Raw genomic sequence first — 20,958 nt, 5'->3', positions numbered from 1 at the left:
ACTTAAACAAAATTGGTAATATCCTTAAAGGGCTCTCTGTGAAAATCTCTTATACCCCAGGCTTATCCTTCCTGTCCTCTAGCAGAAAAGATTAATAAAATTTTCAAAAGTACCTAGGTAACTTACACTCCTAAATCCTGTTTTCAGAAAGGACTTAGGAACCTAAGTCCCATTGAATCTCAATGAGATTCGGACTCAAGTCACTGAAGTTCTTCTGAAAATTTTATGCTGGGACTGGTCTTCCCTTCTGTAGTAGCCTATCAATTTTTTTAAAAATGAAAAGCACTTAGCCAGAATTCAGTCTCTTATGGATGGGCAAGATGCACCATAGTCATTCCAAGGGGTGTGTCCTAGAAGCCCAGTACAGTAATCGTCAAATACTGAGTGGATAACTTCACTGAGGGCTTCAGGAGTGTAATACAATGAATTGAATTATGTTTTCCTATTTTGTTCTCCAATATTTTTTCTGATTTTTTTTTTTTTTTTTAAATCCATTTCATCTGATATTTTTACCATTTTCCTACTTCCTGCTTTTTCTGTGCAGGCTGACATGTTAGATCAAGAAGCTGCATTTGTACAGATCCAGGAGGCTAAAACCATGGTGGAAGACGACCTGCAGAGAAGGCTGGAGGAGTTTGAGGATGAGAGAGAACAACTGCAGAAAATGGCTGATTCTGCAGGAACACTGGAACAAGAACTGGAACAGGTAGACTTGATTACTGGATAGTTTCCCAAGGGCTTCCTGGAGAACACTTAAGCTGAAAAGCTAATACATGGATTTTCAGTTAACCATGTTTAAAGTGACGGAAAGATTACTCTAAAAATGGCATGGAAAGATAAGCATGTTGTGTGTCTCATTGAATTCCAGCTCAAACTTGCTGAGTTACTTGTAAAAAGAGTCCACTTCTACCCACCAGTCCTTCAAACTCCACCTGGGATCAGAAAGTTAAACCATTATCTTTCTGGCTTGTGCATCCTTAACAATAATAAAGATTTGGCAATCGGAGCAGAGTTAGAAATTCTTTTGATGTGTGAACTAGAATAGAATTGAGCTTCCTCTCTCGATGATTGTAGTTCTGCAGTGCCAGAAGAACTAAATAATAGTAGAAGTTAGATGTGCCAGTGAATTCTGCAGATAATAATTCTGCATATACGCAAGGAGTGCATTTCTGTAGTTAAAAGTTGTCCTTTTAGATAGTCATTTTCCTGAGTGCAGCATCACTTTACACCAGTGTTTTGTAAAGGATTTCATTTTATGTTGCTGGAAGATGATGATGTGCAGGGGAATGGAATGAGGATCTGGTGCATGATAGAGCTCAATGTTATGACCAAAAAGGATATCTAAGGGTAATGGTATCTTAAGCAGAAGCTAACATGTTTATATGCACACTGAACACTTAATTTAAAATAGAAATTAAAAAGGTTATGAAGTAAAACATGTAGTCTTCTAGGATTGTCAGCCTGATCAATGTCTGCTCTCTAGTGTTCTAGCTGTTGCACAGAATGGCCCCAATATAATCAACACTGTGAATAGAGAGAATCAATGAAACATAAGATCACCTTCAACTTTCTTTACAGTTATTTTCTATTAGTGCCTCAAAGATACTAGGCTATTTTAATTTTTAAGTACATTCTTAAATAAAAGTGTATTTTGTAGTTTTAAAATTCATCTGAGATGGATTAAATCTTTTAAAAACTATTTTTTTCTTCAGATGAAATTGACTCTGCATCAGCGAGATCTGCAGCTTGAATCTTTACAGCAGGAGCATCTAGTGCTCATGAAGCAGCTCACCTTAACCCAAGAAACATTGCACACCAAAGAGCAGTCCCTAAATGACCTACAGACTCAATATGATGAGTTGGTGGCCAGGTTAGAGGAATTCCAAAGTGATGTTATTTCCAAGGATGACACGATCCAATATCTGCAGAATGAGAAGATTGTCCTAGAGGTAGCTCTGCAGGCAGCAAAAGCGAACAAAGAAGAACTTGACGAAGGAGCAAAATGCTTAGGTGAAAGTACTGAGGCAGCATCAGAAATCTTGGCGCAATTGAGACAAGAAATCGCTATAAAGTCAAGCCAGGTAATGAATTTCTAAAATTATTCTGTTGCAAATAACCGACGTAAGTGTTGAGAATGAAAATAAATCTAGCTGTTTTACGACTATTCCCCAGCATTGAATATTGCTCATTTATTCTGTTTATATCAGTGGAATGTTTCTCATTTATTATTATTTTATATCTGGGTCTGTGTTTCTGGATTCATGAAGTTTGTACAACTGAGTTATTCTTGCATCTTAAGGATTTAATAAATTAGATTTGTTCTTTGCCAAGAGACAGATTCATGTCTGATATCAATTTTCAAAATTAATAGATTCATATTATTACTTTTTGTATAAAGTACACTTTTTGGAAATAGTAGTTTTAATGCACTGTGTTCATGAGGCAATCTCAGCCAAAGAAAATTTCCTTATGCATACAGTAAGGTTAGATTCTCTGTGGGCATTCCTTTTGGGAGAATTAATGGCTGCTTCCTAACTTAAAACATACCTGATCTCATTTTTGTCCATTACTGTATGCTGACAGTGGTTCACAGACTTGTTTTTTTCCTGTACCAGTTTACCAGACCAAGCTTGCTGTCTACTCATGTTCTGTTGTGTGCGTTCTAATCCGCAATGGAGCTTCAACTAAACAAAACTCTATTCTCGTAAGCAAGTTTGGACCCACAGTTTGTGTAGCGCATCCCAAACTTGAGAGCAAGATAGAGCATCTACATTTCTACTGAAGGCTTCTGCTGGGACAGGGTTCAAACAAGGTTCAACAAAGAACTAGATAAGTTCATGGAGGATAGGTCCATCAATGGCTATTAGCTAGGATGGGAAGGGATGGTGTCCCTAGCCTCTGTTTGTCAGAAGCTGGGAATGGCTGACAGAGGATGGATCACTTGATGATTACCTGTTCTGTCATTCCCTCTGAAGCACCTGGCATTGGGCACTGTCGGAAGACAGGATACTGGGCTAGATGGACCTTTGGTCTGACCCAATATGGCCATTCTTATGGGACCCAGCAAAGATTTCCCATTTAAGGTAGGGTAGGGGATTCGACAGTTTTAGTCACAGAAGTCCAAAGTACCTCTGCTGGTACATGCAGTATGAAAACATTTTTGTAGCTCTATAAATTATGAAGCACCTGCTATTTATTTTGATTTTTTAACTTGAGCATGTAAACTTGAGAATCTGTCATCTGAATACACCATATAGAGTCTGATGTATTCTAAGACGTGCATGCCCAGATAATGGGAGATGCTGTGTCCTTGATGGTGGTGTTGGGAAGATTATCATTCTGAATCTGTCTCAACTATTTAGGTATAAAACAATTTTTATTATTTGCATTACGGTAGTGTCTGATGCCACAGTCAGGATCAGGGTCCTTGTTAGTCTAAGCACTATGCATATACATAACAAAAAGACAGTTCCTGCTCAGAGAATTTGTAATCCAAGTAAGGCAACATGTCTGCATTTTTCTCTAATAGGTGGAAAATCTGCAACAGGAAAGTGCCAGCCTGAAGAAACAGACCCAAAAAGTAAAGGAGCAGTTCCTACAGCAAAAGGTGGGTATAAATAGCCATTTCAAAATTGTATTCAAAATGAACAAAGATTGTGTGTTGCTGGGAAGGCATGTACTAATAGGTTAATGGCATCTTACTTCCTAATGAAAATGGTGTTATTTAACTGACAGGCCATTATAGCAAATAGAAGGAATGTTGTAACACAATTCATTATGTGAGGTATATTTCTGTAGGTTATACATTGATTTTTTTTTTTAAACTGTAATTGACATAAAAGCAGACACGTAGGCCAAATCATGTTCCCATTAAAGTCTGGGAAGTTTGTCACATGGACTTCATTTGGCCTACAAGTTGTTAAGATTTCTCTAGTTCATTTGTACTAGGTGACAGCTTTTTCAACAATATTCATTTTTATAAAAAAAATTGGGTAACTCTTCAAGTATCTTAAATTTAATGCAACTGTATGAAATTCTGTTGGCCTGGGGAATTTTAATTTAAAAGAAATAATTTGTTTTACTCCAAATCTTGTTTGGAATTATGTAGAATATGAATTATAGAATTATATAGAATTTTAAACTAAAGATGTACCAGGACTTCAGATGTCCCCTATAGTGGCACTGTTGACTGTTACCATTTGCTTGCCTATTAGTCCAACAATTGTTTTAGAAATTGTGCCCTGGTGGATATCTCTCTGATTCTGACATGTGCACTAGGTAATGGTGGAAGCTTATCGAAGAGATGCAAGTTCAAAGGACCAGCTGATTAGTGAATTGAAATCTACAAAGAAGCGGCTGGATTCAGAAGTGAAAGAATTAAAACGGGAGCTACTGAAACTTCAAGGTGAAAAGCAATCCATTGATGTTGAACGCTCAAGACTTCAGAAGGAAGTATCCCAGGTTCACCAGCAGATGGTGGAGTTAGAAAGCCACCTCCAATCAGTGCAAAAAGAACGGGATGACATGGAGATACAGCTACAGGTGAGGAGTAAATCTAGTGCAGTTATATCAAGGATAACACACATTTGAGCTGCAGCTAATCCTATTAATTATTGAGGTGTTTCAGTTAGGAGTAATCTTTTAAACTAAGATTACCAAATATATATTGAAGGCAGTTGTATGTTACTTACTTTTGATGGTTAAACTGAATGATGATGTATTGCTATGTACTGGTACTATATTAACCCATATTGAAGTCATGGAGTTACACTGATTTTATACCAGTAATAGAGTGGAGAATTGGGCTGCAGGTGTGGTAGAGATGTGCTGTGGAGGCAACACTCTTAGCTCCCAGAGACAACTCTGGGAGCTAAGAGTGTCTTATTTTGCTCAACAACAATTCTTCATGTTAAGGACTTGTATTAGCATATGCTAAGGGGACTACTGCCCAGTCTGTAGATGTCAGGATGGTGACTCGAATTACAATAGAATTAAAAAGGGATGGGGAAGGAGACTGTTTGGTACATGGAAGGAAACATCCTTCCCCTTTCACCCCCAATCCTTGTATATAGAAAAGGAAATAGTTTTGAAAATTACCACATTACTTTGTTGTTGATATATTAAACTAAACCTTACCTGGTTGCCAAATAGATACAAAAGTAGTCCTGTTTTAACATTCTGATACTGTGTGTGTGTATGTATGTGTGTGTATATATATATATATATATATATAATATGCATGCATATGGCAAACTGGAATGAGGAATTCTTTTATGCTTACTGAATTTTCTCCTTTTTTTTTTTTTTTTTTTTTATTCCTCCCTCACCTTTTTTTTCTCCTCAAGTCTTTGCAGATTAATAAAGAACAAATGACATCTCTTGCTGAGGTGAATGAGGTATTAAAACTACAGGTAGAACAAATGCAAGAGGAAGCCAAAAAGTAAGTCAGGTTTTTACATAGCCAGAATAATAGTAGCACTCACTATTCCTATTGTGCTTTTTTACTTCAGTGTGCTGTACAAAAATTACTGTTTAGTTTTTTCCCTACCCTTGAAGGACAGCTGTATTTCCATTTTACAGCTGGATAAACTACTTAACATCTGTGCCTCAATGTAGCCTGAACACGGAAGTTGTTGGTAGGACAGGAACTCATGAGTTTCAGGTTCACAGATCTCTCCTCTGACCATTCCTCTTTATTACCAAGCTTTGGGGTGTATGGCATGAGGCCAAAGGCACCTGAAATTGTACCAATAGCAAACTATTGCTCACCAAAAGTGGCATTTTGCAATTGGTATATATCGAAACAGTTGCCACACAGATGGCAACACTAATAAATCTTATTTTTTAACAATACCGCCTTTCATAAGCACTAAATTGAAAACCACAAATATTAAGTGTTACCGTGGCGGTAGATGTGATGGGAATGAGATGGAAGTAGACATATGTAAGTGGATATTGGGAAGGAGAAAGGGAGCAGTACTATAGGATCCACCACTGCAAAAGTACAGTGCAGCCCTACACAAAAGTGAGTTTGACAAACAAGGAGAAGCTCTCATGCTAGAAGTTAAACTCAGGAGTAGTTTTCCATTTCATTTACACGTGTCTACAGCAATACTGCCCAAGTCATGCACTCTCTTGTTGCTGATGCACAAGAACTGTGGCATCGCCAAGGACTAACTATCAAATCAGAAAATGGCTTTCTGCAATTAATATACTAATTTTGTGGAGTGAACAACTTTTTATATGATTTATATTGCAAAAAGAGTGAACAACTTGTCCCTTAATATTTGAAAAACATGCTTTATGTGCTAAGCAATTCTTTAGTTGTTCTGATATCAGTTTATTTGATTTTATGGAACTTTGGGAATAAATAGCTTCTTTGGGAATCAGTATCGTGCTATGACCTCTCAATAGAGTTTTGTTAATCTAAAAGTTTAATTGTTCAATACAGTTTTTAGGGAGTTCTCTTTGTGCTTTCTCATTCTAGGGCCATCACCGAACAGAAACAAAAAATGAAGCGTCTGGGGTCAGATTTGACCAGTGCACAGAAAGAGATGAAGGCAAAACACAAAGCCTATGAGAATGCAGTTGGCATTCTTAGCCGCCGGCTGCAGGAAGCCCTCACTGCAAAGGAATCTTCTGAAGTGGAGCTGAGCAAACTAAAAGCACAAATCGCTGATGGAGGAAATAACCAGGCTTCCCATGTAGGATGATGTCCTGTAACTTTGTTAGTAGAGAGTTAGGATTCTTGCATACTACTAAATACTTAAAGACATGACCTTACCTATAGGTTCATTTATCCTACAGAGAAAAATTTTGGTAATGAGATGATCATCTCTGGGCAGGATTGTATTTTACAGGGTTTTACCTTCTACTGAAAACACTGCAAGTTTTTCTGTGTATCTATATTAATTTATACCAACAACAAAGCTTCATTCTTGTAGCCAGCTGTGAAATCTCCTTTCAGGACTTAAAAAGTTAATAACTATGGTACTTTTCAAACTATAATAAACTAGAAGCTTGCCCTTTAACATGCATTTAAATCTGTAGTAAAGATTCCATATGCTACTTATCAGTCATAGGGGAATTCACTTAATGTGTGCCTTGATTTATTATTTACCGCAGAAGTGGTTTTCTTTAAATTATTATTTAAATATTGTGAAGATACTGCCAGTGTCCAATTTCCAGACCTATAGTCCATGTGCCAGTGTCTCAAACTGTGAGAGAATTTCCTTATCAAAAATAAGGAATATGTTTTGGCAATCTCCGAATATATGAGTAAAATAAACAGCCAACCCGCACTTATAGCTACACTTCAGAAGGAGTGTCCGCCTTAGCCCTGAATTCCTGTTAATGTTTCTGTTATTTAAGTGCAGGTTTTCAGTATTTTCTTCTTGTACTGAAATATCATGAAGTTTTTTTTTACTTATTAACTAATAGTTTCTTCTTTGTTTGCACCAAACACTCTGTCCTCCTTCAAATCCCTCCTTAAATCCAACTATTTCCCCATAGCTTTTAAATGCTAAAGCTCTTTTTTGATGTTGTGTGAAGAATTCTGTTCTCTTATTGTATATATTGTGTCTGTCAGTGAAAGAATGCGAGCTTCTCAAGGCAGAGATGTGACTTTTTATATGATTTATATTGCAAAAAGAGTAATTTCCATTGTAGCAAAATATGAATGTTAAATGTAGTAAGTTTGTTTGTTTGTTTGTTTTTCTGACCCAAAATGTTGTCCATTAAACATAATAAGCACTTTAAACTTCTACCTGTTGGAGGAATAAATTTGTTAAAAAGAACAGTTGCTTCTGCAAAACAAGTGTTTTACTAAGTAGGCTTCTGATGTCTTTGTCTTTAGGAAAGGATTCAAGCTCTGGAGACAGAGCTGCAGGCTGTTAGCCACAGTAAGATGATGTTGGAGAAAGAGCTGCAAGAAGTAATTTCACTCACCAGCCAGGAGCTTGAGGAGTACAGGGAAAAAGTGATTGAACTTGAGGATGAGGTAATTGCCTGAGCTTTCCTGGCAGACAGGGAGGTTCAGTGTACAGCCCAGAGGGCAAAAGAGGATTTGGGACTGAACTGTTCAAATAAAATGAAAGTATGTTATAATCTTACAAAGGGAAGAATGTGTCCACCACACTTGCTACTTTTGCTGCAAGCTGCCAACTCCTCATGGTTTTATTGGGCCCTTGTCATTAATTGTAGGATTTATTCAATGGTATTTTTAGTAAAAGTCATGGACAGGTCACGGGCAATAAACAAAAATTCACAGCCCATGACCTGTCCTTGACTTATATTATAAATACACCTAACTAAATCTTGGGGGTGGGGATGCTGCTGGGGGGACACCCCAGAGGCCATTGCTGGGGGAGCCCAGGCCGGGAGGGGGCGGGGGGGAGTTGCTGCTGATGGGGGTCGGGGCCATCGGCACCAGCTGCCTGGGGCCGCCAAGCAGCGGCTGCTCCGGCCGCCTCAGACTACTGCTCAGGCAGTCCCCTGGGGCCAGCCGCACCAGCCACTGCTCAGGCGGTCCTCAGGCTAGCTGCCTGGGGACTGCCTGAGCAGCAGCCGGTGCAGCTGGCCCCAGGGCTGCTCCAGCCGCGGTCAGTGCGGCTGACTGCCGGGCCGCCCCAGGGACTGGCTGCAGAACCATTCCAGCAGCGGCTGGTGTGACTGTCCCCGGGGCCACTTGAGCAGTTGGCCCTGGAGCCAGCTGCTTGGGCAGCCCTAGGGTCAGCCACACTGGCGGCTGCAGAAGTCGTGGAGGTCGTGGAACCGCAACCTCCGTGACAAACATGGAGCCCTACTTATAATACAGGGAAAAAAAGAGTAGGGGTGAAAGAAAAGAAGCTCCTACATGAAAGAGACCAACTAAGCCTGGTCAAGAGATGCTGAGTACCCAGGACTCCCATTAATTCACAGTTGCAATTCTAAGGTGGCACTAGAAATATGCAGGATTGACCTCTCTACCATCAGTAGCTCATCCCTTCTTTTCTTCTCCTATGGATAGTAGTTATGCCCTCTACTTCTAGCCAGCATTTTAATCTCCTGAAGAAAATCAGAATAAGAATCTGGTTGAACTAAATTTTAGAAGCATCTATTGTGAAAGTTGGAAAATTTAACATCATATGCACAAAGCAATCATCATGTTTGATGAGTCTACCTCACAACTGATTATGGCAATAATATTGTGATTTTATTTTTTTTTGGTTGCAGCTTCAGGAATCTAGAGGTTTCAGGAGGAAGATAAAACGTTTAGAAGAAATAAACAAGAAGTTGGCCCTCGAACTGGAACATGAACGAGGGAAGCTCACTGGTCTTGGTCAGTCTAACACTGCTTTGCGGGAGCACAACAAGATCCTAGAAACAGCACTAGCAAAGAGAGAGGCAGACCTGGTACAGCTGAATCTCCAGGTATTCAAAGCATTTGACTTTTTGATGTGGCATTTTTTAGAAGAGAAGGCTAATATTCTTCTGATTGCAGAAGGTACAGGGACTGGATTATGTCTGTAGATTTTCATTCAAAACACGTGTTTAAAGAAATGGTGTGCTGTTTCCAGGTCCCGGTCTCATGTAGCTTACATTAGAATAATAATATAGGTATGGGAGACATGTCATTAAAAAAAAATTCCTGCTGGGTTAAATTAAGAACTTTCTCAATGAAAACATTAACAAAAATTTGCAAAAATGAAAGTGGCAAATTTAATACAGCTCTTGTTAACATATACCTTGTACCACATAAAGATCTGATATCATTGTTGATGTTCTTACTAATTTTAATATTTATGTCAATATAGCACCTTCCCCCCCCATCTCCAATCTGCATTCACCATCACTGAAATATAGCCATTTCAGGGGTGAGAGAGCAGTGTGCAGTGAGAGTGAATAGCAGTAATGGGAGGGGAAGTTTTGCCAAGGATTCTCAGGCAAACTCTTACTCTTTCATAGGTGCCATGGGCTCTTTAAAATGTGCAGAAAAGATCCACATACCTAATAAATTTCATGTTACTTACTTCCTTTGGAAGGTTTTGTGGCATTTTTTGTTTCTGAAAAGTAGGTCCTGTCTGCACCCTACTGTATTGAATTCTGAAAGTTAAATAACTCAACATTTGTAATTCTCCACCACCTCCAACGGGGGAGTTGGGGTGGAGGGACCTTCCTCCATCTCTGTTGGAACTTTGAGAATTCCCATGTTTTCCTCATTCCCCAGTGCCCTTGAGACTCTGTCATGACAACAGTTCTTCCATCCGAGGGAGTCAACTTAAAAGCATCATTAGACTCTCAAGGCTATGCAAGTTGTGCAAGGAGGGGCACTGACCCCCTCACTAGATAAGGCATGTTTCTACAGTGCACCCAGATCTAGGTCCGGGGGTGGGGGGGGGGGGGAGTTGACCCAAAGTGTTTGAATGAATGATTAAAATTATACCTAAAAACAAGGATAATATTTTATTCAAAGCCAGCCTTTTAATAACCCTAAACCTTCTTTTTGTAAAAAATAGTTAACACTTCATGTCTTACACACAACTGCATGCAAATGAACAATACTTCACTAGTCAGAATAGGTACTACTGCCTTTTTTTCCCCTCTACCCCCATCCCCCTGCCCCAAATCTTCTGGACATTGTGCACAGACCCTGTGTTGTGCCATTGAACTTCTGGTTTTGTGATACCATAGGTTCAAGCAGTCCTAAAGCGTAAAGAGGAGGAGGACCAGCAAATGAAACAACTTATTCAAGCCTTACAGACTGCCTTAGAAAGAGAAAAATCAAAAGTTAATAACCTTAAAGAGCAGGTAAGGGCTCGGATTCTGCTTTATTACTTCATAGGTGATTTAAATACAAAATACTGAATAAGTAGCAAATTCTGTTTTGTGTGTGCATGTCTCACCCATGTATCATCTCTACCTTTTTATAATCCTGTAATACTGGTCAGATGAAGAGCAGCTGTCTGTTTTGCATCTGTAGGTTGCGGCAGCCAAAGTAGATGCAGCACATAACCGTCGTCATTATAGAGCTGCTGTTCTTGAGCTGAGCGAAATTAAGAAAGAGCTACAAGCCAAAGAACTGCTTGTCCAAGCCCTTCAGGCTGAAGCAGACAAACTACAGTAAGTACACAATAACATATACTACACACTAAGTTTCTTAGAACAAGGTGAATAAAATGGTTGCAATCTATTAAGAAATCTAAGAACTACTTATGTATTTGAATTTTTGGCTTTGGCCCTCTGTGTGGAATTAGTCCTGTCTGAGTCTTATCACTTGCCACAAGTGTGCACTGCTTGCAAAAACGTGTCTATTTTCTGTCTCATGATTCTTTTACTATATCTGGGGTACACCTTCTTCAGACCATTTCACTTGCACTTCTTACCGTTTTGATACAGATGAACCCTGCTTCATAGACTAGATGAGCTTAACACTCTACTCAATATCTTGCCTCTGTTGCACAGCCCTGAGACCTTAATTGCAGGATGACCTGGATAAGCAAATGAGGCTTCAGCTGACTATCCACTTTCTTGGTATATACTAAATTGTTTTGTTATGTGGGAATTTGAACTGGCTGCTTGCTGTTGAACATACTGGTTATTCCATCATGTTCCAGTGTCTTCAGTGGAACAACCTTAGAATGCAGGATGTGAAAATTTGAAGTACAAGACCTCAGTGAAGCTGCTAACAGGATTTTGAGCTCTTCGGAATAATGCTTTTTTTTTTAAAATGTCAAATAACTTCCTTAAGGCTAAGCACACGTCGTACTTCTTTAACTATACCAGTATAGGTCCATCCACTGTGGATGGAATAGTTTATTCCAATGTGAGAAGGGGAATAAGCTATGCCAGTATAAGCACTTTTATACAGGTATAACTGTGACCACGTTAAGAGTTGTACCCATATAACTATTTTGGTAAGAAATCACACCCCAGCTGAAATAGATATACCAGTACAAAAACTGTGGGTAGACCAGGCCTATTCCTCCCTCCACCATAGAATTAACTTGTCATCTCACAGCCTCAGTCCTGCAGATAACACTGACATCAATGCCAGAATGGATCAATATGGGAAACTGCTTCTTTTAAAATATCCTACTAACAGCTTTCCCTTCATATGAAATATTATCAGCCATCAAGACATTTGTCAAGAAGTACAGTATGTAGCTATATAACAATCTATGTATCTTATTGAAATTCTGTCTTTTGGCTAAAATCCAAAAGTGAGCATATAGACAAAGCCTGTCAAAAAATAGTTCACCAGACTTTGTTTAATAAAATTAGCAGCAAACTATTTTGTGCCTCAAGCTGATAATCTATATCACGTACTGTTAAATATTTCATTTTATTAGCCATATCTGTTATATTATAAAGAGATAAAAGTACAGATAATGGCAATTTTGAGGTTTTCTGCCACTTCCATTCTAGGGTTGAGGATGGGAAACATTCTCAAGAAGTATCTCAGTTCCAGCAAGAGTTGGCAGAAGCCCGGTCTCAACTCCAGCTTCTACAGAAACAGCTGGATGAACAACTTAGCAAACAGCCTGTAGAAAACCAAGAGGTAAAATCTTCTAGTTAATTCCTTACTCCCATACTACATATGTCTTATTCAGGAGCATGAAACAGGTGGTTTAATTCACACCTCAGTCGGCAATTTTTGTATGATTTTGTTTTAATCAGCAGTCTAAAAAGTGGGAGATGTTTGCAACAAATAAGTAACAATTAAAATACTCATCAAATTTGTGATTGATTGCTCCTGTAGTGAATTTTAAGGTACTTTCCTCCCTCCCCCCCCGCCCCCCTAGGTTGAAGACCTCAAATGGGAGGTGGAGCAGAAGGAGAGAGAAATACAAACGATGAAGCACCAGTTGGATATGACTGAGCAACGCAGTCAAAAGGAGTTAGAAGGAATACAGCTAGTATTACAGGTACTTGATCTGGCCTGTATGACTCTGATAGACAGGTGTTTTCATTGAAGAGTAAATCTACAATAGGGGAGGAGATACTTAGTAGGATAACACTTAGAGGGATACTATAAGCTTAAAAAGTAAACTACTGTACCAGTGTTGCATATAAAACTGTAGATGATTAAAACTGAGAGACTTTTTGAGTTTTATTTCATTATTGTGTTTGCTTTTTGTACTGAAACAAGCTTGGACAATCAGAAATATATGACTAGCCTATGCTAATTGGCGTCACTTTCTGGTTCTTCTGCATGAACACAATGCTGTGCCCAGTTTGCAAATAATAGCAATGGAGTGTGGTGTAGGGGGGCGGTAATTACTATTGAAATTAAAGAAACGATGGAAATATTTCTGTTGGGTCTTGTCAAAACTTACTTTTTTACAAAACCTAAATCTAAACTTCACTTGACAGTGCCCCTTCAAGAAACCTTGCACTGGGGAATTATCGAACAAATGACTTGATAGGAATAGGTACTGTAGGACTTATAGATCATAGTTTAAATGATGCTAGTATCTATCACTGCAAGGAGAAGCAAGAATATGCTGTTTAAATAAGTTGTCCTACAACACACTTTCAAAAGATAATACATTGAATTAAATGTTTCTGGCTTATATTGGTGGCATATCCTAAACTGGCATCTGACTTTAGAATTTAGCAAGTAATTGAAATATTTAAACTAGTAGAATATATAAAACCTCTAGAGCCATTCAGCTTGCAGTTTAATGGTTTTTAGCAGTTAAAATATGAACACTATACTAATAAGCTGGAATTTTCCACTTTAGACTGTTTCCCTCACATTGTTTTTAAGCTTCTTTAACGGTTAATTTTTCATTCTTTAGAATATCAAGACCGAGTTGGAGATGGTGCGGGAAGATCTGTCAATGACTCAGAAGGACAAGTTCATGCTTCAGGCTAAAGTGACTGAATTGAAGAACAGCATGAAGACATTGCTGCAGCAGAACCAGCAGCTGAAGACAGACCTGAAACATGGCAAGATGAAGAAGGTATTTAAGTAGGAAAAATACTTTATTTTAAAATAATTGGAATGTGACATGGGAACAAAGTTTTCTGTAGCATAACTTCATGAGAACCCTGATACAACCATAATGTCAGAATTACACGTGGTGATCAGTGGTTTTCTTATTTTTTAAATAGTAATTCCTGGGGGATTTGCTGGTTTGTAAACAGGGAGTTCACTTCTCTTTCAGCAGAATGTCTTTCTTTCTGTGTATTGAAGGAACAGGTTGCATTCACATGTTGATTCAATGCAACAAACCAAAAAAGGAGAGAGAGAAATAATAAACGGTGGGCAAATTTTCATTCCTTTAGATAATCCCTTAAAAGGGCACATGCTTATGCAGTCTGTTCAAGTCCTTTCTGGCCTCTTTCACTCATATTTTCAACAGTTAATGGCTTCTTCACTAGTTCTCATATTCTTATAAAGAAAGGTACTGTAGCAGTGATTCTCTCTCTTTTTATTTCTGCTGACTACTTAGTAAGAGAATCTTTCATGGACCAACTCCCCTTCTAATCTCCCAGTACTTGATTATCAAAATATTTCACCTTGAGAACAGCAGGAAGGGTTTTTCAGATCACTGGTGATCCACTGATTACAGTTTGAGAATCAGACCCATCAGCCTAGCCCAAAATGCCTATAGCAGTATTTTGTCTGAACTGTTGAGTAACTCCGCCCCCCCCACCACCATTATAGTTAAACTTACCACAGAGGACCAGGGCAATTAATTTAACTCCATACTGTCTCAGTTGCCTATTCATTGGTCCCTTAATGGTATGAGATCTTGACTAGAGACTGTCCCTCTTATCTAGTATATAGAACTGAAGAACTTTTGACTCCACCTCACCTACCTGTCTAGAATATATTTGTTTACCCACAAGTATGACTGACAAACTAGACTAATTCAGTCTGTTATGTAGCTGAGCCTACTCTTTGAGTAACCTTCTATTATCCTCTGAACTCTGACCATTATGCAAGTATGTAGATATGGAGCAGGATTTAACACTGTTCCTCTGTGGCAAGAGTGACATCGAGGAACGTGGTTTATTCTGTTTCTGTTTGGGTTTTTTGTTTTTCCTTTAAACAGAAGAAGGAACTGAAGGGAGAGACTAATTCTTCAAATCCGGTGACTCCAGTGAAGATTCCTGACTGTCCAGTCCCTGCTGCGCTGCTAGAAGAGCTATTGAAACCACCAACAGCTGTGAGCAAGGAGCCTTTAAAAAACCTGAACAGCTGTCTCCGCCAACTAAAGTATGACGCTTTTTTTTTTAAACCACGTTATTTAGTATTAAAAATATTTTTTAAAGTCTGCCACTAGTCTGCATCTGGAAGGTGACCCTTGTGTTAGTTTTATCTTTGATGTGCTGCCTGGATTCCTGTCTGCTATAGAATGTTCATTAAACGTTTTCATTTTTGTAGCAATTTTCATATCTCACCCTACAAAACTCCCAAGTGAGCTGTATTGCTAAGGCTTGGTCTACACTAAACCCCCAAATCGAACTAAGGTACGCAACTTCAGCTACGCGAATAACGTAGCTGAAGTCGACGTACCTTAGTTCGAACTTACCGCCGTCCACACGCGGCAGGCAGGCTCCCCCGTCGACTCCGCGTACTCCTCGCAGCGAGCAGGATTACCGGAGTCGACGGGGAGCACTTCTGAGTTCGATTTATCGCGTCCAGACAAGACGCGATAAATCGAACCCAGAAGTTCGATTGCCTGCCGCCGAACCAGCGCGGTAAGTATAGACAAGCCCTAAGAGAGCTACACTCCCTCCCTATCCAAAGCAGATTCTGGGATGGCAGGTTGATTGAGTGTGCTAAGGTTTTTGTCTGTTCCTTATTCTCTATTGCTTTCTGCCCCTTCTTCTTCCACTTTATTTATTTATTCCAGCATTATTTGCTCTCCAGCATATCAGTATGTTAGTATAATGTACATCCAAGTTGCTGTCACCCAGCTGCTTGGGAAGGTTAAATGCCTCCACTGAGGTTACAGTTCTGCTTCATGCCTGACCAGGGGGGATGTATGGAAAAGAGCACACTGCAATGTTGCTCTCTCTCTTTGGACTAAGTGTATCCTCTCCATGTTGCTCCTCCAGCCCAGGGATTAAGAATCCTGCGTTTCTTGGAGACTTAGGCAATGTCTACAGTTAAAACACCGCAGCTGCACTGCTGTCGTGCTTCAGTGTCACTACAGCAACGGGAGGGGTGCTCTCCCATCACTATGGTTAATCCACCTCCCTGAGAGGCAGTAGCTAGGTTGATGGGAAAATTCTTCTGTTGACCTAGTGTTGTTTACACCAGGGGTTAGATTGGCTTAACTCATGTCTTTTAGAGATGTGAAAAATCCACATCTCTGAGACATTAGCTATGCAGTGTAAGTTTTCAGCATAGACTGACTCTCAGTTCCCATATATAAGTGCATTGTGTTTCTATTATGCTTCAGGTAATTTTGGGTAGATATCAAACTTCAGAAATGATTGAAATGAATCAATCATGCCCTTTTTTTTTTTTTGGTGACTAACTTTCAACTGATATTTCCGCTGTCTCTCCCACCATTTTCAAAAGGCAAGAAATGGACAGCCTTCAGCGTCAGATGGAGGAACACACCATAACAGTACATGAATCAATGTCTTCATGGACTCAGATCGAAGGGCAATTAATGGACCTAACTTCTACCTGTCCTGCAACAGCATCAGGCGAGCAGGAAATTCCTGCTGTGGACATAAAAGAACAGAATCGCAATGCTGGTGACAAAGAAGCGTTGAAACAATGACCATTGTTTTTCATCACAACTGCTTTAAGCGTGTACAGGAATCTTTATCATTATTTGTTTCAGTGGATTTCTTTGTTAAAGGCAAAAGCAGAGCAAATGAATGGTTTCAAGGAATCAGTAAAACATTCATTGCAGACCATGCTGTATTAAGGTTTCCTGTGAGGGATGGTTTCATCTCACTGAAGTAGTGAAATCCATGTTGGGGACAGATGATAAATTTGGCCCATTTATGAGTCTAGGCAGAAATTCAGAGGAAGGGTTAAAAAAATCTGAATTATTACAGAGAGAGGCCAAGAAGACAGTGTATGATTCTGGATCTGGATTTGTTTAATTTAGTTAAGGAATCACTGTAATCTTGCAACATCAGATTATCTCAATTTTTTCACCATCTTGGGCTGCATCCAAATCGTATCTGGAAAAGTAAGTCTTTTTCCAGTTCCAACCATAGGCACTGGGTCAGGCTTGGGAATCTGAATCCAAAACCTCCACCCTCTTGAATTCAGGCTGTAGGTGTCCGGATTTCAGATTTTGGTTCAAGCCTGTCTCTAGTTATGACAAGCACCATTGCCCTATATTAAAAGAAATGGACTATGAAAGTTGGTCAGTGCAGACCAGTAACTTTCTTTGGCAATGTTTGCCCAGGACATTGTCTGGAGTGCCTGATTTCCCTCTTGCATTCTCAGGCCAGTGGGGAGCTTTGTTTCACTGCACAAATGCTTTTTTTGCACCTTTTTAGTTAATTTCTGAAGAAGACATCCCCGGTACAGGGTATGTATATAAATAATAATCATCTGACCTGTTTTAATATGCTTATACAGTAAATTAAGATTGACATGGGTGTTTTTGTTACTGTCATTGTTTTAATGTATGACATTTAAGTTTACTGTTGGAAAACATTGTACATAGTCCTTAAAGAAACTAGCCCAAAAAACCAGAGATTTTAGAAATGTAACTATTTTATTTGTATCTTAAAGACAAAATGATATGCCTATAAAATTATTTTTATTTTCATTAGCTTTAACTTTTCTCATCCCGCTCCCAAGTAGATGCATATTGTTTATGAATGGGAGCATTGGCACTACTGCAGCCTTCCTTGCAAAGGCACCCTGTTCAATTTAATGCAAGATGACTGAAGCAACTGCCTTAGAGTCATTTCTCCTTTGATCACATCCCTGTCCTGTTGACAGTGCACGGATAGGGTCATCCCTTCCTCCTCATTCCTCTAGAAGTAACACCGATGCTTTGTTTTGCCTACTCTACAGTCTGAATCACACTTTGCACATGACAAACTTACATCTAGAGGAATCAGTTGATGCTCACATACATACATGTACTTTTTGTTTTTCTTGAAAGATATAGAAAATAGGGACAGTTACATGCTCTGTAGTTTGGATTTTTTTGACCAATCAATACAAGTAGATTAAATTACTGAAAAAACTGATGAGGTTCTTGTGCGATAAGGATTGTTTGGTACTTAGATTTTTGCATATACTGAGACACATTATCATCCTTATCTCTGTTCTGCAGATGGTCAAAACCCATCTTTTTCTAGAAAGGCAGTTATCTTTCCTCTGAGAGGGCTGCTTTTTTGCAATATCTTTAAAATAAAAATAAAAAGCTAAAACAAACCAATTTACCTTTTATCTCAAAATTTAGTTCTCTAAACCCCTTTTACTCAAGCTCTAATCCTGATGAACAGCTTGTACTACAACAGTGTCTAAACTGACTGACTGTAAAACTCCAGTATTGGATTATATCTTATCTTTTTGCTAAAATAAAATAAAATATGAAGGACTGATATTAAAGTTAAAAGTCAAGGATTTCGGGTTTGAGAGGGAAGGAATGCTTTAATGTGGCATTAGTTGCCAATCATGTAGGATTACTGAACTGTTTTTAAAAAAGCCAAAAGCTTTACTGACTCTCCCAGATGTGCTAATGTTTATATACTACTTAAGTCTTATTTTACAGAGTAATGGTACTGACTAATTTTGCTGCTGTTCGTGTCCTTTAAGCTGCCTGTATATTGTGCTCTAAGAGGAAAAAATAAAAATACTGTATTGTTAATTGATCAAGTTAAAACTACATAATGACTAATATATTTAGTGCAAAAAACGTATCAAATGTTCAGGTTTTTAAGTAAAATACCATTTGTGCAGGGTTAATATTACTGTTCTGTGTGACAAAATGCATTATCTACAGGTTAAGAATCCATTATGTTTTAATTTGTAAGTTTGGCAACATTTGTACAGCCAAAGCATTTATCTGAGATTTGTATTGTACTAGTTATCATAATGCACCCTTTTTCAGGGCAATGCTGCATCTTTCTTATGACCGCTTTAAAAGACATCAGTGTATATTAATACAGCAAAGTAGCCTTAAGTGTATAGTTTTCCTCTTAAGAGATACATTAGCAGGGCCGTCCCTATTGAGGTGCGGGGCCTGGGGCGGAAGTGACGAATCTGTCTCTTCTGGGACCGACCCATCACTTCTGGGACCAACCACACCAGCCAATCACACTGGCCTGTGGGGCCCCCCAAAGCGCGGGGCCTGGAGTGGTCGTCCTGATTCACCGTACCCAAGGGACGGCTCTGTACATTTGTTATGTGAAAATTGATTTCCCCTTTACTCAACCAACCTGTCTCTGAGGGTAACCAGTTTCCTTTTTAGACCCTTAAGATATCATACTTCTTGTTCCTTTAATTTATATTCACCACCCTTTACAAAACAAAAACAAAACCTTTCCTCGGGACCTAAAAGGGGTGGATGACACTTGAGGGTGCTAAACTCTATGAAGTGCTGAGGACATCCTACTCCTTGTGAAGTCAGCAGGAGTTGAGGGAATTCAGCATATCCTAGGAGATGCTCGGCACATTACAGGTCCAAGCCTTCACTTTAGAGCCCTTCAACCTTATTCCTTAATTCAGAGAGGTGGTGATTGTTTTTTAAAAGGTTCCCCCTTCCACCCTGGGGCTCAGCATAATGTCTCCACAGCAGTCTCAGATCTCTTGTTTCTCAGGCCAGTAAAACCTAGGAGTGGGAATAAAAACCCTGGTCCCTCCTGCATGTATAAGAGCACTGACAAATAATTAAGAAGAAAATCAGTGCCTCATTAACATTGGTGTGCTTTTAGAAACTAAAGGAATAATCTCAAAGGGATCTATTTTTGCTGTGGTTTTGCACTGCAGTGGAATGTAACTTCTATGTATGTTTCCTCACTCCTAGTAGTTGCTACTTCCCCAGCCAAGTTTTAATGATGAAAGAGAAATAAATGTTGCTGTATTGTAAAAAAATTACTACGTAATAAGGTGGTAAAGGCTGCAGCATTATTTTTCAAAACCATGTATTGTTTTTGCTTTTTTGAAGAAAATTTCCCAGTTGTCTGTTTAAACCTATGTTGGAAGGAAGCTTCTGTAGTTAGTCTCTGGTGTTGTATTTTGCATGACGTTTAATTCCATTGTCTTCCAGGTTACTTGGAAATTTTTGTGTGCCACATTAGGTGGTCAACTCAGTCCTTCCTCTTCTTGTGAAAAGAGTCTGATCCCATACTCTTCACTCAGGCAATACCCCTATTGAAATCTGTGGGAGTTTCATGTGTGTAAGGAGTATAGTATAGTGCCCAGAATGGAAATTCTATCTAGGGCATATACATTCATGTATTGTATATTCCTCCTCATATAAGTGAAATTCAGTGTTGTGAGGGTTTAACAGCAATTAAGATATCCCCCAGGGTGCATTGATGGTGATTAATCTGGGCAATATAAATTTGATTCCAAGATAGCAAATTCACTACTGGTTTAATAGATGCACAAACTGATGATGTATGTTTATCTTAATTTTGGGAGTGAGGTGTGAATTCTTGCATGTCATACCCCCAGTGACCAGAAGCCTTTTTTATGGATACAGTGTTTTCGTTATGAAAGCAGTGACAGCCCAGAGTAACCATTAATGCTAGCCAGATGGGATATGATGGGAGGGAAACGTTCTAAATATTGTAAAAGAAACACTGTCATGTTTTATACGTGATTTTCAGTCATCTACTGTCTAATTCAATTGTATTTATAAAAACATTGTCATTTCACAAAGTTTCTGAGTGGATAACCCAGGGGAGGGAGGAGTTATACTATGTACAACTAATGATTATGACCTTACAAAGCATGTAATTAAAAAAAAATTAAGGTGTGCATAGGAAATCCTTAAAAGTTTTGTGCAATAAACTATTTTTGGTAAA

General features: G+C 38.9%; 1 protein-coding gene across 11 annotated transcripts in view; it reads left to right on the top strand.

The window, feature by feature from the left end:
* The window catches only part of GOLGA3 (golgin A3), a 39,424-nt gene extending 18,466 nt beyond the window's left edge, over window positions 1-20,958 (top strand). For all 11 annotated transcript variants that reach the window (XM_005295013.5, XM_005295012.5, XM_065568476.1 and 8 more), the window contains 15 exons: window positions 545-706; window positions 1,713-2,081; window positions 3,530-3,607; window positions 4,279-4,542; window positions 5,346-5,440; window positions 6,488-6,704; window positions 7,856-7,999; window positions 9,214-9,411; window positions 10,672-10,788; window positions 10,961-11,100; window positions 12,406-12,538; window positions 12,783-12,905; window positions 13,782-13,946; window positions 15,045-15,208; window positions 16,523-20,958. In XM_005295013.5, the coding sequence (XP_005295070.2) occupies window positions 545-706; window positions 1,713-2,081; window positions 3,530-3,607; window positions 4,279-4,542; window positions 5,346-5,440; window positions 6,488-6,704; window positions 7,856-7,999; window positions 9,214-9,411; window positions 10,672-10,788; window positions 10,961-11,100; window positions 12,406-12,538; window positions 12,783-12,905; window positions 13,782-13,946; window positions 15,045-15,208; window positions 16,523-16,730 (2,577 nt within the window). In that variant the 3' untranslated portion in view covers window positions 16,731-20,958. The remainder of the gene's footprint in view (window positions 1-544; window positions 707-1,712; window positions 2,082-3,529; window positions 3,608-4,278; window positions 4,543-5,345; window positions 5,441-6,487; window positions 6,705-7,855; window positions 8,000-9,213; window positions 9,412-10,671; window positions 10,789-10,960; window positions 11,101-12,405; window positions 12,539-12,782; window positions 12,906-13,781; window positions 13,947-15,044; window positions 15,209-16,522) is intronic.

This window comes from Chrysemys picta, chromosome 15, assembly GCF_011386835.1.
Source record: "Chrysemys picta bellii isolate R12L10 chromosome 15, ASM1138683v2, whole genome shotgun sequence".
Lineage (NCBI taxonomy): Eukaryota > Metazoa > Chordata > Testudines > Emydidae > Chrysemys > Chrysemys picta.
This window is presented reverse-complemented; position numbering and strand designations above follow the sequence as displayed.